The following is an 18,753-nucleotide window of genomic DNA, read 5'->3' on the forward strand; positions in this document are numbered from 1 at the left end:
GTGCTCGAAGCCCGGCGAGGAATTTGAATATTTTTCAAGTTTTCTAATTTGAATAACCTAATGACTCCACAAGATATGTAAATTAGCCTATAATTTTCGAAAAAATATGCAACCAACTTACTTTAATGGAAAAGCATTTAGCAAAGTCTGCACAGTAAAAGTTCTATACTCATCATACACGAATTTGTTTGAAAACGACAAACGAAAATGAATAATATTGCCAGACCTTATGAAAGACGTAAAAGCTTCTGAGAAAGACTTTGCTAGTGTTATCTTGGGGATGCTTGTTTCACATAAATCAGTCCCGCTGGTTTTTTTTTTTTTTTTTAATCATAACAATACATTTGTTATCCTAAGTCCAATATCTGAAATTTTAAATATCGAGACTGTTTATTCTTTACTTAAGTAAGACTCACTGATTGAGTGAAATTCATTGTTTTATAATTTTATAGATAGCATCTGTTCTAAGTTCTTAAAATAATTTTCTACGCTAAATTTTCACTTCACCTTACGTAATTTTAATTTTATATGCATAAATGACTCCATTCCGTAAGAAAATTAAAATTTCAGCGATACATAGAAAAGTTTAAGAATGAATATAAATAGACACACGTAAAATGCATAATGTACTAATTTTATTAATTGTGATATCCCCCACCGAATTGTGCAAAATCATTCCCATTTAATCAGTATTAATAATCAGTGTTATATCAATGAATCAGTACTGTAGCAGTATTAATAATTATTAATATCAGTATTATATCAGCCTTGTATCCGTTCTGCATCAGTCATATTTGCATCAGTAATGTATCTTGAATATTAATCTCTAACTCTGTAACATGTTATTTTGTATGTCTTGTGCACGTTGAATCCCTTTCAGGTAGCATTATGTATTTTGAAGGAGGAGTGCTATAGCTAGTGGTGGACGTGGTGCTATACTGGTTAACCGTTTGGTAAAGGGATAGCCCACGTCTTGCGTTCTCTCTCGCTCTCACTCTCCCTCCTACGCTGAAACTAAATTTTCGCAATTTTGTCCTTAGGCGCGGCTGAATTTAGCCAGACGGGTAACTTAGAATCGGTGATTCCTGAATTTATTTAGTAACCGCATCTAGTTGAATCGCAGCACTTTATTTGAATCTAAACAATTTATGATTGTGTTTATTTACTAATTAATTTATTAACTAATTTTCAGTCTCTTGGAGATCTATTCTTCTCTTGTTCCGCACTGTATGCAACGCTTGGGAGATAAATTTTATTTTGATTATTCATTTAATTGCGTCTATATTGAATTTAGTTACTCAACACATAGCTTCAAATAATAGGGCATTAGGATAAGTTAATTAGCGAGGAGTTAAAACAAGATTTTGTATATCAATACACATGCATACATATTTAATTATTTTTCACTGATTTAAATAGCATAAGGAAAACAATACAGACTTTTAAGAAGCTGTGTTAAAGTAATTAGATAAATTTGTACGATATGTAAATTGGTCTATAATTTTCAAAAAATATGCAACCAACTTACTTTAATAGAAAAGCAATTACATATAGTAAGGGCACTAGTTTTATCGCGGGAGATAAAGGCAAAAGTTATGTGGCGGTGGTAGTATGAAGTAGTACAAATTCTCAAAATCTGGGATTAAAAAACAACAACTTCGCGATAGATGGTTCGCATTAACATTTGGGAGTGAGAAAATGTATATCAGAAATGAAGTAAAATAAAAATTATTCTTTTTTAAACTTAAATTTACATCAGCAGAGAGCGCCATTATTTTAAATTAAGTTTGGCATTTAATTTAAGGGAGCTTTTTTACACATTCTATACTGCCATGCATACAATTTTTTTTCATTAAGTAATGCATTTAAAAAAAAAGATCGTTCGACAACGGGAATGTTTGTTGGCAGCTCCCCAAAATGTTCGTACAATTACGAGTTTAAGAGAAATATTGCTTTATTCATTAATAAAAATTGATACCTTAGAATAAAATTTTTTAAATAATATCTGTAAATTTTTCTTAGAAGAACTACGTTAATTATTTTATAAGCATATTAAAACTTTTTTTTTTTTTTTTGAAAATCAATAATGAAAAAAGTAACAAAAATGTTACCCCACGAAAGCATTCGTACGCTTGACAGAAATATGCACATATTACCAAATATTGTAGTATTTCTGTCAGTTGTTATTTTGTAGTATACCCTAAAGTATTTAGATAGCTTTCTAACGTGTGGGCGTACAGTTCACTAGTTTTTTGGAAGGTTTGCTGCAATTTGTTAATAATGGTAGACCAAAATTTTATTGATGCCCTATTCAGGTTTTTAAAGTTCTAGTGTATTAATTATACAGCATACAAAAATCCTATCGCAAAGAATGTGAATTAGAATATGCCACTCAGACTTTAAAACAATTCATAAACTAATAAAACGTATATTTTCAATCATGCGTTGCGAAACTACTAATCTATAGTCATTCAGAAAATAATTTGGAAGTTCCGGAGATTCCTACGGATATTCGAGAATTGTAATTAAGAACTCACTTGCTATCGAAGTTTTCCCCCAAGACCTGACAGTATCATCAAATTCTCACAATTAATCGAGAGTGGGAGTTCGTTGTTAATGAAGAAGAGATTACCGCTGAGACTCTCCATCAAGAATGAGCCTTCAAACACGTTTTCTGCTTACCAGACGGAGCAGTTAATGGCTCAGGCAGATTATTCTAATTTCGAATACAGTTTCGAATAACATTTTAACTGCAAATTCTAAATTGTGCTGTAGGGATATATGCTCCACGTTGCTCATACAATACTCGTATACACGATAGAAAATTGAGAACAGTTGGGTTACAGAAGATCAGATTTAGTATGTCATTGAACTCGGTGTAAAACATAAAAATCAAATTTTATTGCTACGCCAAGTAAATTTAAAATGAATTGTTAATTAATTTAAGGCGTTTTAATTTCCTTCATTTATTTAAATGATACAGTATAATTCTCATACATGCATAATTTCCTATATATTTTAAAAATATGATTTCACACTTTATTGCATTTTAGGCAATGATGCATAGTTTTATTAGTATTATTTTGTTGTTATCTTTTGACATCATCTGCTCAGTTTCACTGTTTTGATTTGCTTCTACGCTGCACGCCGTTTAGTGTGATAATTAAAATTTCTTAAAATTTTTATTCCTGTTAGAACTTTTATTACTAAAATTCATTTTTAATTTATACACATTGAGAGTCATGTTACAAACATTAATCAAATAGGGTTTTACATTTCTCCTTGACGCTCCATGGTTTCTTAGAACCCTGTAATTCACAAGGATTTAAAAATTTACTTCCATAAATTATGACATTTTAGTTTCGGATAACAAGGTAATCATCATTCTGATGTTATTAACACAACCAAAAGATATATGATAAGATGATATATAGGCAAGACACCAACATATATTTTTCATTTTGAAAAATGATAAAAACCTTTTGATGGCGTGGTAGTGCTTCTGCACATAATGTCTAAATCAAAAAGGATCCCTTTTGCGACTCAGCTAACGGATGCTTGCACAGAGTTCTTGATTTCTCATTTATGTAAAAGGTGTAGAGTCATTCGTTTATTTTGAAGCAGGAGACGTGAAAAATGGGCAGTGCCTTTGCCGTGACTCGAACCCTGGACCGCTCGAATACGCGTCGAGTGTGCTTCCAATTAGACCAGGAAAGCATGTGGAAAGGAGGGAGAAAATACCTTACAAAGGATATAGAAAAATTCGGTTGATTTAATTTCATTCGACCCTCAAGTTCTGTTTAAATGATATATGTTTCTGGTCTATAATTAACTGCAGCATAATTTTTCTCGCAAAGCAGCTTATTTTTTTTTTTTTTTTTTTTTTTTCAGAGTTTCAAATTGAGATACGAGGATGTCTATAAAAGAATGAAAAAGAAATGAATATTTGAAAGATAAGAAGTGATATTTTTAGTTCAGACTGTGGAAGAAAATTATAGACAATTATAATTATAGTATTAAACAACTTCCTCCTAAGAGAAAATTTTAATGTCCATGCTTTTGCAAATGGACGATCGCCTTCTGCATACGCTGAAATTAACATGAGCGCTATTTTCAGAGGTGCACAGTTAAAAACTGACAACATTTACTCAGAAACTGCCATTACAGATGAGATCTTAAACTTATCTGTCCATTCCCTCGATCATACGATACACAGTTTTGGAAAATGATTGCGAGAAGTGGTAAAATTTAATGGTTCTGACATTCTGCATGTTGTATTATAAAATGACGGTCTTATATAAGTTACAGAAGAACACAGTTACTATATCTTTTCGTTAAATACTTGAAAGAATAATTTCAGTATAGTTTTTTTGACACATCCTGTTCATACATACATTTAGTGTTCCGTAATACTACATTTTGTGCTTTTTGCATAGTGTATTGCCCTTACAAAAGTTTTAAGCTGAAATGCATAAAAATGGCTTTTAAAGAGATCAATACTTTACGTAGTTTTTATTTATAATACTTAACTAATCTTTCTTTTAATTTTTTTCCTTTTGCAAGGGAACCATTCAAATATGAACATTAAGTGGATTTTAATTCTATCCCACTTCCTAGCACTTCTTTCTGATCATATACGAGGGCAAGTCAAAAATTATCTACACTTTTGTCATAATTTGTCTTACATTGCGCACTTTGTCTTCTGTCCTCGCATATTTTATTGTTATACTGTCGTGACGCTAGAAAGATAGTGCATGGGGGCTATACCATTTTTGTCAATGGCGATGGCGTGGTGCCCCCTGTACTTGTTCCTGTCCTGTCCTGTCGTGGTAATGCTGTGAAAGTTTGATCTTAATTCCTCCATTTTTCTTCCTTCTGTTGCAGATATTTCATGCCTGCTCCATTAGAAGTTTGCACCAAAGAGGAACAACGAGCAGTGATCCGATTCCTCTGGTCGGAGGGTGTCAAAGGGTCAGACATTCATCGCAGACTATCATTGCAGTATGGAAGAAGTGCACTATCACGTAAAATTGTGTTTTGACAAAGCGTTGACAGACCCTAACACGAGTGAGCTTGTGTTCTGCAGTAAGCTTTCTTGGTACCCACCCTGCACAGACTTTATGAAAACCGAGCTCGTCGTGGAAGATTTGATGGGCAGAGCCATGACTGATGTTCAAAGCAGATGCTACCTAAGCGATAGTGACTCGTCTATTCATGTCTGACCCTCCAACCAGAGGAATCGGATCACTGCTCGTTGTTCCTCTTTGGTGCAAATTTCTGATGGAGCAGCCATGATATATCTGCAACAGAAGGAAGAAAAATGGAGGAATTAAGATCAAACTTTCACAGCATTACCACGACAGTATAACAATAAAATCTACGAGGACAGAAGACAAAGTGCGCTATGTAAGAAAAGTTACGACAAAAGTATGGATAATTTTTGACTTGCTCTCGTATTTTTATGGAATACGAACTAACGTATGGCTCACAAGTTATACGTGCAAAATTTTACGCAGTCTATGTAAAAGGTTTATAACCTGAAATACAGCATAATATCTTTCCCAGGATAGATTAAAAAAGATGTATGATCAGAAACTTGGTAACGAGAATTTTACAGCAAACCATAATTTCTTTCATTCATTTAGTGCTCACACAAATCTTCACCACAAGGTATCTTTCCACTAGCTGTCTTAATGAAGAGACAGTTGGTTAAAAGATAGCGTTGCAGTGGAAGAATTTACGAACATATTTGCCGATTTCACCACACTTTAACACAACAGTCACAACACATAATTAATGTCAAAGAAACCGGACTCTTTCGGGAAGAGTTGCCAAAGAAAAAAAAGGTCAAAACATGTTAAAAGAAAACATGTCAAAAGATGCAGTAGAAGTAAATCTGGTTACAAATATTTCAGAGACAGAGTTATTCTCACTGGAGAATAAAATACAAATGACAGTTTCTAAAAGCGAACTCTTCTTGATTTACCACAAGAATAACTGAAGAAATAAAAAAAGATTTTTCTACTTACCAAGCATCTGCTAATTCCAGTTAGGTTCGCAAAATACATACGATTTCCTGCAGTATTGTTCGATTTCAGCTTTTTTTTTCATTCCAGTGAAAGTTTAAACTTGGAAAAATAAGAATTATCTTCAGCATCATGTTAAAATCCGATTTTCACTAGCAGCCCGCATATTATTAACGGAAGCGGAGTTAAAGGGACGGTATTCTTTCACGCACCACCAATGCTTAATTTTCCTGTTTTTAAAAAGGAAGAAGAAGGTTTTAGAGTAGGAATTACATGAAGATATCTTTGCTCTTAAAACCTGGGGCTTTATCAGCAGGATCCGCTTAGAAATTAAGAAATACTTGCTCCCCATGCTCCTCACGTGCAGGGTAAATATGAACCAGTTTTTCCTCAAAAATTCTCCCACGAAAATCTTCTCCCGCTTTTGAACACACATACTAGCTAAACGCGGTATTTTATATTCCTTGGTTTCAGAAAACAAAAAATTTTGAACAATTTTCTATTGAATTTACAACTGAAAGAAAGACAAGTGATTTTTTTCGCGAAGTTGTAGATTGTTCATATTTCAATCAGTCAGCTATCTGAATTAAAATCCCTTCTCTGAAGTTTTCTATGCAGTGCCTGTTTTCCTTTAAATGGCAACCACAGGGATCCGCAAAGTTTGGCTGTTTTTTGTCAGGTGACAAAGTTCAAGAACTGTACAACAGACTTCCTTTTCAAGTGTAAAAAACACCAAATCTTTCACAGTTTTCCAGACAGAATTAGTCTTCTTATAACAGATGCCTATCAGCGATGATGGTTACCGATTAGTATTATGGATTTAGCCTCAAAGATCTTAAAATCCATCAAACGAAAACTGAAGTTTGATATATCAATTTATTACAACCGTTATATTAATAAATTAGCAATTAATAAATTACACAGGGAAGTAGCAAACCATGCAGTCTCCTACAAACGTGTGATGTTCAAAAAGCATGAAGTTAATGAATCGGACTGATTTAACTGTCGATAAAAAGTAATTTTAGTAGTATGAATATGAAATTTTCCGTATTTATTTAGCACATAAAATATTTTATTTTGAAATGATACATTCGGAAGTCACTTTAATACAAACTGGACTGTCTCGCTCGGTTTAAGGAATGGTCTCATTAGAGAATAATATAATTCTCAATAATGAAATTTATTTATATTCTCAGAAGAACTGGTGAATTTCAGAGAACGTCGCCTGTTGGCTGTGGCGCCACGACAGGATTCACTGTATTTTAAACATAATTTGTTTCTTAAAAATGTAAAAAATCCAAACCTTCGTACAATGTCTTCTAAAACGCGTTTCTGACAATACAGAAGCAAGAAAGTTTGTCAACATCAGTCTTATATTTGAAAACTAAGCGGCTTTATAACCTAACATGCCGATGGTATCAGGGGATTGGCTACTCTCCTCTATTCATACGACAATAAGATTTCTAGATGACTAGTGACGAAAGCAGTGTATAAGAATTTTCTCACTCCTGACATCAAGCCAAACGACTTAACTTCCTCGCTTCCACAATTCTTGGAAGTAAGCTGGCAGAATTCTTCTTTGCGTCAGAGAACATTGCAACCTCTTTAAGACCTTTGCAATCAAAAGTTTTATTTTAAACGCGTCGAAAAGTTATTGTTAAAATATTTTCTTAAAAATTCTTGTTATTAACTTTTTATATGAGACAAATTTAGTCAAATTAATATGTTTTATTTAAAATAATAATTTAAAATAATACTGAAATTGTCCTCTGAAAGATGGAGTGTACAAAATGCATCTTGATAAATATTTACTTTGTTAGTTTCAGTGCAGGAATGTAGAAAAGTACTTTGTTTTAAAAATACCCAATTTGTACCTTTACGAGTACTTAACATACTTTTTGCGGAAGCTTTAAATACTTTTATTTTATATAATTATTCTAGTTTAGAAGTACTAATTATATTTCGATAACATATAAAACCATATTCTAGAAAACTAAAGTTCACGATCACAATCATGCTTTAGAAAACTGGAGGACGACAAGAGAAAGAACCTCAGGATAACTGAAGCAAACAAATACAGTAACAGTCCGGATAACCGTAGCTCTGTATATCAAAGTAATTGGGTAAATGGCGTTCAAAATTTAATTTTGTAATCGAAATATGTCGCACTGATATTGATTCATGAATTAAAGTATTAGTTTATGCATTAGATTTTGGCTCATTCACTGCATGCTTCTCAGAACACATCCATTATCTTTTGCAATATATTACTATACGCACTTCAGACACTGGCTAATAACATTCTTTAATACGTCGTTCGCACACTATGTTTTCATGAAATAACCTCTTAGGCTATTTGGCTTTTATTTATGTTACAATTGGGAGAAAAACCACGGAAACGGCCATGCAGTCAATTTCTTCACAACGATTTGAGCACGGCTAAATACGTATCATTATTCAGTACTAAGCTAACTGTAGGTTATGACTGTTTAGGCTCTTGCATACTACGTAGTACAAGCGGTTTTCAGTAAACACTTTCGCAACTAAACGTTGTCGTAACTGTCAACGCTCTACTCTTACAGTCGCTATTCCTTGACAAGTAGGCAAGACTGATGAACACCGCTTAGTTTTATCCGGCTTGAGATTGTGGCATATGGTCTAGTTGGATGGAGTTTTATAGTTTTATTCTTCTGTAATGTTAATAAAAACCATTCCTCACAAAATCCACCAAAACGGCTTAAATCCTAAGGCGGATATCCTCGCGTGCTTCACAAAAATTAGTTAATTATCAACACCTAAAACAAATAACCGTAATATTTATAATTTGAAAAGTTCAATAAATTCATTTTAAAAATAAATGTTAAATAAAAAAAATATGCATAATTTTGTGAAGAGTGTTGGGATTTTCGGAGTACGAAATAAGCCAAGTTAACTGTACCCTCGCTGGAATCAGAACCATGAGTCTGCCTTTGGGATATGTTAATCAAAGCAAAAGCACGGGCGGGAAATACGATAATTCTTTATGCCGTCCCGCTCTTAAACGGCTACTGAGGGCAGGCACGAAACCCAGTCGACCAACTGCAGGAGGTGATGAATTATCGTCTACCACATTTGAGCACAGTTACGCTACTGAAGAGATTATTACCACCCTGATCCGTTTAGTGGTTAGCAATGCTGTTAACCATGGAACAGGATTCGAGTTTTAGAAGGCATGGATGTTTGTAAGTGAAAACAGTCAAATTTTGGCATCTCCACCACTTCCTGCTCTGTCTTGTACAGATTATTAAGACTTTTTAGAGCAGAAAACATGAAAAACCAGCTGTACTGTTACCAGGATAAGAATAGCGGCCCTCGTGATGTGAGTGGTATACGACCAGTTGCTAGCTGTATGTGCTCACACTTCACGATGGAATGAGATCATGCGCGATGGAATAAGATAATTCTTTAAAACTTTACAAACTAATTAAACTAATAATTAACAAACTAGTCATATTCTAGACACGTATTCAACACTGTTATTTCGGATTGAAATTATCATTTAATTAGACGATTTTTTTATACAATATGTAACACATACGTAGATATTCTATAGCAGGTATCACGCTTTAAAAAATCTTTGGCCACTGAAACTGTTTGACATGCAGCTGTTTTCAGCACTGACAGAAACGAACGGCGACTTTATGCAACTTCGGGAAATGATTTCTGAGTATTACAGAAATCCAGCCAAATCTTAGCAAATTTCAAAGTTCTGGTTTGTATTATTTTGGAATAAGATTACTTTACAGTGCATTTTTTTTAGAAAATTATTACAAAAAACAAAATAAAATTATTTAAATATTAACATAATCTAACATGAAAATAAAAATAAGCGCAAGAATCTGAAGTTCTTGGATTTATCAGCGGAAAATCTAATATTCACGAAGTTTTAGAAAATCTCCTAAAATTCGTTAAAATTATCAAAAAAATTCGTGCAGCGATAAAGCTATTGTTCTGATTCTTATACATATTCTTGCTATAACCCCTCTCAGCCGCCTTTAAAACCTCCATTGAAGGCTGCATTTTCCCATATCAGTCGTTTTGGGACGGAAGATTTGCCAGCCACTCTGCTTAGTCAAGGTTACGAATTAAAAAAGGTTAAATAAAGTCGCAAGATTACCTTCCCAAACGATTGTTATTATTTGCCTTCTCCGGAAGAGGAGTAAAATTACCAGCGACAACTGGCATAATGCATATAATTTTCCTCCTGTTCCGCATTAAATTCTTCTGGCGTGTCTATTTTTACCATAAGCATCATTTGCTGTATATTCCTCCGCAAATGATTCTTCGCTTTTAAAACTGTCCTAGAAGACAGCGTGATATTAAATCTAAAACAACTCAAACAGAGGACGTTCTAAGCGCGAAGAAATACTCAGAAAAATATAATAGCCACGTCAGAAATTTTGTAACAATGGTATTTGTACTAGTTGATAAGACAGACCTGCTGCATCGTACCGCAACGGACAGATCTTATGAAAAATGTGTTGTTTAAACATGCCAAGCATAAGCAAAAAGAAACTTCAGTTACTGGGAAATATGCCAAACATCCGCATTTTAAAGTCTTACGTCTGGCGAGTATGAAAGAAGGCACAGTGACACTTGAAGTTTTTAAAAGCTTCATTAATGAGAGGAGAATGCGGAAATATTTATGATAAGTCAAGAAAAATTGTTCTGTTTTCAACAACAGTGCAGTATCTCACTAAGCATGCCTCAGTTTAGAAGTTTAACAAACGCAAGATGATAATTTATAATTATTTGTGCCATGTATTTAATACAGCCGTTGAGTAGAGAAATATAAAAAAAATAAGTGTTGTTTAGCAAAAACGTTGTCGAAGTAATTTGAAAAATTACAAGAAGATATCATTTGCTTTAGCTCAAGAAGTAATGCACTTATTGCAAAATGCGTAGACAAGTTTTAATCTGTCTTCAACTCAGAATCTAATAACACGAAAGTGATTACAGCAATTGTAAAAACAACTACAACTTTTATTTACCAACTACAACATTTATTTGATGTTTGGCTTGAAGTAAAAACTAAACATTAACAGAAACTGCGAACTGAGAATTAAGAGTGTTTCAATTATTTAAGCAGGAAATATTAAATTTAAGTCTGAGGACCTCTCTCGTATGTTAGCTCGCGTTCTAATGTCATTGTAAGCTAACTCACTAAAAATAAACACAACACAATAGCAGGTAGAATGTGAATGATAACAAAGCTCCTGCCTGAAGTTGTCAACACACTCTCATTTGATTAAAATTCCCGCTGGTAATTTAAATTCTCCTAATTTACATTTTTGGTAAATCTGACGAAGAGCAAAAATGATTAACACGAGAAAAAAATGTGTTAATTAAAATAAAATTATAGCTCGAAAGGTGAACCTATTTCTGCAGTTCACTGCAGCAATGAATGAGTAGCAAAATAGCAATGAATTGTTTTTCTCACTGTTTTAAACATTTGTTCTCGGAAATGCAAGAAATGACTGATAAGGTATTTGAATGTAAACCCGAATTTAAATAATTTTGGAATTCCTAAGAAACTGAAAACATCAGATGTCAGATTTCATAACAATAATGATGAGGGCAATTTTAGGGCGGAAAAAAATGAATTCTCTTGAAAAGTTGAAGGCAAATGATGACACTCGATTTTTACAAAATATTAATGGCTATTACCAATGCATATAATACTTGTAGAAAATGCCACTCGTAGGAAGCACTAAAAAGCTTTACACAAAATTCTGGTTGATACCAAGAGATGCTGACTATGTGCAAAGATTAGTAATATGGGGCAACGAGCAAGTCCGTTAGAGTACTAGTAGTAAAAAAGGTGGGGTAAAATTGTAAGTAAGCAGCAAGGGTAGTCAAACTTGGTTTCAGTCAGAATCGTATGCTAGAGTTTAAAAATTCCAAGATCCGCATCTAGACTATCTAAAAACAGTAAATATACGTTATTTTGAAATAAAACTCTTTTTAAACGGAAATAAAAGTTTCAAGTAAACTGACTGAAATTAGGCATTTTTATTTCTTTTAGTTATCTCTAAGCACACATTAATAAGTCTTGCTGTTTTTATATACTGTTTAAAAAAAATCTCTACGGTAAACAAATTACCTAAGATATATTTTTTATCTCCCAAATAGAAACCCATTTTTCTCAAATTCGAATTTTTATAGGAATAAACTTAAATCGAAAAAAGACATAGTGGTCTTTATAACAAAGTAAACCAATATTCTTCAGATTAAAATTCTAGTAGGAATAAACGTGAACAGAAAGAAGACATAGCGGTATTTATAATCAGTATAACAGAGTCAATTCATATGATTAAGATTAAAATTTTAATAGGAATAAACTTGAGCAGAAAGAAAACATAAACATTAAAATTCTAGTAGGAATAAACGTGAACAGAAAGAAGACATAGCGGTATTTATAATCAGTATAACAGAGTCAATTCATATGATTAAGATTAAAATTTTAATAGGAATAAACTTGAGCAGAAAGAAAACATAGTAGTATTTATAATTAGTATAACGCAATCCATATTCCTCAGATTAAAATTTTGATCTAAATAAACCTAAATCAAAAGAAGACATAGTAATCTGTATAATACAGTCAACTCATATTCGTCAGTTTAAAATTTTAATAGGAATAAACCAAAAGAAGATGTAGTGGTCTTTATAATAGAGCCAATCTCTAATAAACCGGGGGCGGATTAATCGAGGTTCGGACCAAGTGGTACTTGTTTGAAAATGTTTAAGCTTGTTTATATAGAACAACGCTAAAATTACTTCTCAAACCATTTGAACAGAGCAGCAGTTCTTAGGAAATAAGAGAGAGAAGATAATATATGGTGCAAAAGCAGTGACACTAGATGATGTCTTAGTATTTAGGAATTGTTTTCATTCCTAAATTAAATGTACATAATCTGAAATGTATCAAAATTATTTAATACTCCGTTAAAATCAATTGTCAAATCGTAAAAATAAATCAAGTGCATGGTCATTGATCTTTTGATTAACACTAACTCTTATCAAAATATACAGTAATATAAACATTGTTCTTTCTGCACGCTCTTCTAACTTTGAATGCTGATTGAATTTAAGTAACCCAATGAACTTATTCTCCAGATTTCAGAGCTTTAAAATACAGGTAAATCATTAATAATGCGTTTCTGCTAATTTAAACTATTGCTTATCCCTTTTTATGTTTTTTAACAGCTGAAGAATTAACCGAAAGTTTGGATCAATCCTGGACGTCGTGCTCGATATTACACCGGTTAATCAGAAGTCTACTCTTATGTACAAAGGTCTACATTTAAACGCAGAATAACGCAGTAATTTGGAAAATAATATCAGCCATTTCTCTCTACTTCTAATGTATGCACTTTCCTGTGGAAAGAATGAAGTAAAAGATAGATAGCTGAGGAGAACTGAAACAGAAATGCGAAAAATTTCAAAATAAAATTCCACGAAAAGTATTTTATTTTGAAATCCTGCTAAGCTGTTGTTATTTTATTTCAGAATAAAATAACAACAGCTTAGCAGGACTTTTATATAGAAAAGTGCTACTTTAGTTTCACACACGCAATTAAAACGTGAAGATCAGCACACGGAGATCATACCTTTAAATCAATTAATTAATTAGATATGAAATGAATTATCAGACCCCCCAGAATAGAAGCAAATTACAATTACAGACATATTTGCAATGTCGTTTGCTAAAATTCACAATGTTGTGACACATGTCATTAACACAGCATCTAACTGAAATATTTGTATATAAATATTTTTCATCTGCCAGCCAGATTCGATAATCCGGATTAGGTCTAAACATAGTATCGCTACAATAGTCGAGTAAATAGTATCGTTATAACAGTATAATTCCTCAAAATTTAATGATTTTTTTGTTTGTTTGTTTCTTTCACGATTAACGCTTGGTACACATTTTGAAATTAAAATATGAATATTGTAATTTTAAAATGAAAGTACTGAAAAATGCCTCATGCCATAATGCGGTATTCAAATTATATTAAAAAATTAATCTATTACTTGTAACAATACGAGTCGCACTTAAAGGCGAAAGAGCGCAGTTTGGAGTATAGCGATTAAAAAAGATGTGGGGATAGCTAATGAATTATATGTAAAGAAATGAGGCAAAGGCCCTATAACATGTTGTAAAATTCCGAAATAAATTCACAAAGAAATAATTGCATTTTAACTTAAAATGAGCCCAAACAAATTTTGCTGCTGAATGTTATGAGAATAACACACAAAAATTATAATTATAACTCTTTTTGCAATTATAATATTTATTAGCAATTAGAAGGTAATAGCAATTGTAATATTTACACATAACATTTCGTAGTTTGCATTAATTATATATAATGACTATTCCAGATCTATATACAGCGTTTAACAGAGGTCGCCAATTGCATTAAAGATAAAATTATTGTAATATGCACCCAAAATGTGCTTCTTTTTCATTGCAAATAAGGGAAAATTTACATACTGTTATGATGGCATTATTTCATTCCAAATAATAATGTTTACAATGAGTTTATGACAATAATGCCTGACAATACAGTGCCTTTTTTAGAATATTTTAGATTTAATATTCCTTCTGTCAACTACACATATTAATATATTTCATTAAATAAAAAAAAGATTACAGTTTTCCCTCACAAATTTCAAAACAATCAACTTTATGCTTCTGACCTTTAAGATTGAAACATCTGTGTTAAAAATGCATACGCCGTAAAATAACTACAGAGACTATTATGACAATGATTTAGTTAACAAACTGCCTAGATGAAGTATTTTAAAAAGCATTGAGAATACGAAAGTATAATGTTTGAATAAAGTTGAATAAATAAACTGAATAGACAAGCCGGTGCTTTAGCGATTTGGTCTACGAAAATAGTGTTGGTGAACAAAGGTACAACAAAGAGATCAAAGCATTCCAACAAAAGGTATCAGCCGTTCTTCCGCTTAACATAATAAAGAACTAAATGTATTATGCATATCTGCTCCTCTGCTTGTGCAAAGGTTGCAGCAACAGCTGGAGCATAATCAATTTTCGAGCTGAAAGAATGCTGTCTTGAGGTTCAGAGTTAGCAGTTCTGCCAACAATTCGCTTCATCTTAGATGATATAACAAGGTTCCAGAAATATAGAACGCCTTTGAAAATTGCGCTGATGAAAACTGTTTAGACAATGCGCGGCAAACATATTTAAATTTATGAGGTAAATTCAAATGTGTTAAGCGGAGAGTTTAATTTCTTCTCACTCTTTCGCCACCTTACTAAATAAACACGTTTCATCGAAATGATCATCGGAATTGCATCGACTATCTTTGAATCTCAGCTGAGTTTATTGCTGAAGGGGAAAGCAATAAATATGCGAATGCAATGTAATTAACCAAAACATGCGGCTTCATATTTCCTAATTTCTGATTTTACGTTTTAATTTCTCTCCTTGTCACCCCTTTTTAGATTATTTAATTTAGATAAACCTACAGGTCTATTTATGACGTATCTTTTAATGCTTCTGTATGTTTCTACACCTTTTTTAAATAGTAATTAAATGTTACCTAAGTTTCTTACAGTCTCCTGTACACTACCTTGAGCAACATTGCCATTACGTTCTTCTCATATTTGTTTTGTCTTATTTTAACTGTTCAAAGTGATATATATAATAACGTATTATGTCTCCTATCATGCACATTATATTCTCATTGTAAGTCTGTTCCCATATAATTCACTTGCGAATACGCTTCATCAGGTGCGTCAAACTCGTGACCTTGACTTATTTTTCTGCGGTTCACAGTTAGAACATCACAAAAATATATAATTATAATTTACTAATAAAACTAGAAGCAAAAATTTATGAATAAAAATTGAGAGCAATACTGCTGTATAAAACGTGAAACCCACATCATACCAGTTGAAAACGATTCCGTTTTATATGGTTAAGTTAAATTTAAAATCCGTTTTATCTTTTGTGAGCGCAAAGTGCTAACAAACTGCAATCAAGAGATCCTGAGATTTTGTTATATGATTAGTTTTTTAGGAAATCAGCACAGAATAGATATACCATACGACTGACATCTATATCGGCATAAAATCGACATGACAGCTAAAAAATTAGTCTTGATCCCATGCCTGTGCCGAACCTACGCAGGTAAAAATAGCGTAGACGTTTAGTCTATTTGATTACGAATAAGCACGCAAGGGCTTATCTGCCTGAGATACCTTAGTGGAGAACTTTCTAAACGAAACTGGCTCGTTCGGCCGGTGATGGGTTCACCGAGCAGGTGACATCTGTGCATTTATTTTCTTTCGTTATTACATTATCAAAATTCCTTTTTTGTTGCATCGACCGCATGCTGTAACTATAATCGATCGCATGGCGGTGTCAGTTTTATGCCGTATCTATCTAGTGAATGTAAGCCAGTTTTTCATATATTGTTTTACGAAGAGAAGAATTGTTTTGAAGTATATTTCTTTAAACTGTCTTCATATACTGTCGCGTACTGGACGTAAATTAACACAGAATTTTTTGCTCCCAGTGTACAGCATAAAGCATTCAGCAATGATGCAAATAATGCACACAGCATGTCTTACGCAGCTATAATATTGTATCGCGCCGTTATAAGAAAAATTAAAGTGACGAATACAAAGGTTCCGATTTATAAACGCAACAACATTCTACACGTGTATAATAATAATAATAATAATAATAATAAAAGAGAGAGAGAGAGATTTATTTAAAGCTCCCATTTTGTTTCCATTCGCTCTATAAATATTATTCTTTCACTTACGATGCCGAAACGAAATTCCTAAAAATACGCATTCAAAATTGCAAACAAAAGTGTACTTACCCTCCACCTGCAAAACGTGGAATTCCGCCAGCTTTAGTTCAACTCACAAAATCCATATAAATCCCGTATTTCGGGAGCGGCACACAACACACCATTCCAAATTTAAATGAAATATAACAAAAATGTTCTAATCTGGAACTTTTGCGAAACATACCTCCTCCTGGGGGTAGAGTCTGAGACTTCTGTCGATCCGCAGCATGAGTCGGGGAATAAGTTCTCATGGAGGCGCTGTGTGGCAACGTCTGGGTTCTGTTGGCTGGCAGGTACTGCGCCGGCAAAGTCCCATAATACCCTATGGCAGGCGGTAAGGGTGCTTTGGAGGCCTGTTCCAAAATAGAATGTTAAAGTGAGTCAAAGGAACAAATAGCACATTCCGGAAATGAAGCGTTTGCCTCTCTTTTAATTCAATTTTTTCCTCACGGTCGTCTGCTAAAATGTTTACTTTCATTTGATGAGGCGCAGTCTGGTGGTGATGGAGACAATTTAAGCTAATGTTGTTGTTATCCAGTGTATCACCACCACCAACACCTGCCCCAAAATTTTGGCATTTCTTCTTTTACGTTCGCGTTGAGTTTAAAGGAAACTCTGTTTTCTTAAAATTATTTTTTAAAGTTAAATAAAAGAAAAATGGAAAAGAACGTTATGCGTGTCCAAATTTTACCATAGATTCTTCGCATAAAATATTTGTTTCTTTCTTTTCCCAGCCTCATTTCTGGTTTTTCGATCAATTAAAAAACTATGTATGCATCTATACAAAACTGGATATAAGAATTAAATATTTCCCAAAACATTTTTCGTATTACTAAATGTTGTCATTAAAAACGTGAATGAAAGAGAGAGTTATGCAATAATCGAAGAATTTGAATTTCCAAAACTAAATTAACCAAATGTTTCTACAGAAGGAAGATGTATCTAAACGATGAAGGCAAATAATAAACTTTTTGACGAGTACTAAAAGTGCTATCAAGTGATCAAAACCCTTGCGCTTCATTGACATCTTTAATTTAAATTTTGCTTTTAATATTATTTAACCTAGTTACAAGCATTGGATAAAAAGTATTGGCAGCACGTCGATTCTGAAAAGACTTTATTATCATTTAATCGCGTGCCATGTCTACCTTTACATTTAGTTTTATCAGTTATTATCAGTTAAAAAAGTTGTTTTAAACATTTATGAACTTTTACTATTAACTAATCAAATTAGTTAGCAAAGATTTTCCATAACAATTCATGATCCATATTAGCAGATTAACAAATAGCTTCTCCCAATTGGGCTTATGCTTAATTAAGTGTCCAGGCAAAGGCAGCAAAAATCTTTACCAGTGCGGTGTCTTCCCCCAATATTTTAAAAGTAATTCAGGAACGTGGCCTCAAAAGCCTCAGAAAAAGAAGACAATATAATGTAATAAAAATTACAAACAAGAAGCTGCTCTGCTAGTGCACGTCGCTAGGAAAACCTTTGAAAACTACAATGGAAAGAATAGACTGAAAAGGTGATCTCCTGTGCAATTTGATAAAGATAATAAAGCAGTTCTCGGCCGCGATCAAAACAAATTTTCCATCTTTCAAGAGTCAACATTTCCTTCTAGGCTTTCTATGAACTCTAAAATAGTACTCAACCTACTACAGCAATGCAACAAAAATTAATTAATTGACATCATTAAAGCGAAAGGGATCAGGACTGTTGAACAGTATCCAAAAGAAGACTTTGTACAGATGGTTCATCTGATGAGACAATCACTCATGGAGGTTCTGAAGTATTTCTGAAGACCCCAGACAATGCTATTAATCAACACAAAATTGGCGTTGCAGCCATAGTCTC

General features: G+C 33.0%; 1 protein-coding gene across 11 annotated transcripts in view; it reads right to left on the reverse strand.

Annotated features, from left to right (window-relative positions):
- The window catches only part of LOC118181150 (coiled-coil domain-containing protein CG32809-like), a 1,535,131-nt gene that overhangs the window by 96,781 nt on the left and 1,419,597 nt on the right, over nt 1-18,753 (reverse strand). For all 11 annotated transcript variants that reach the window (XM_085811658.1, XM_085811657.1, XM_085811656.1 and 8 more), the window contains one exon: nt 17,086-17,254. In XM_085811658.1, the coding sequence (XP_085667784.1) occupies nt 17,086-17,254 (169 nt within the window). The remainder of the gene's footprint in view (nt 1-17,085; nt 17,255-18,753) is intronic.

Source organism: Stegodyphus dumicola, chromosome 2 (genome assembly GCF_044657685.1).
Source record: "Stegodyphus dumicola isolate Sdum_Otavi_A_Nest chromosome 2, ASM4465768v1".
Lineage (NCBI taxonomy): Eukaryota > Metazoa > Arthropoda > Arachnida > Araneae > Eresidae > Stegodyphus > Stegodyphus dumicola.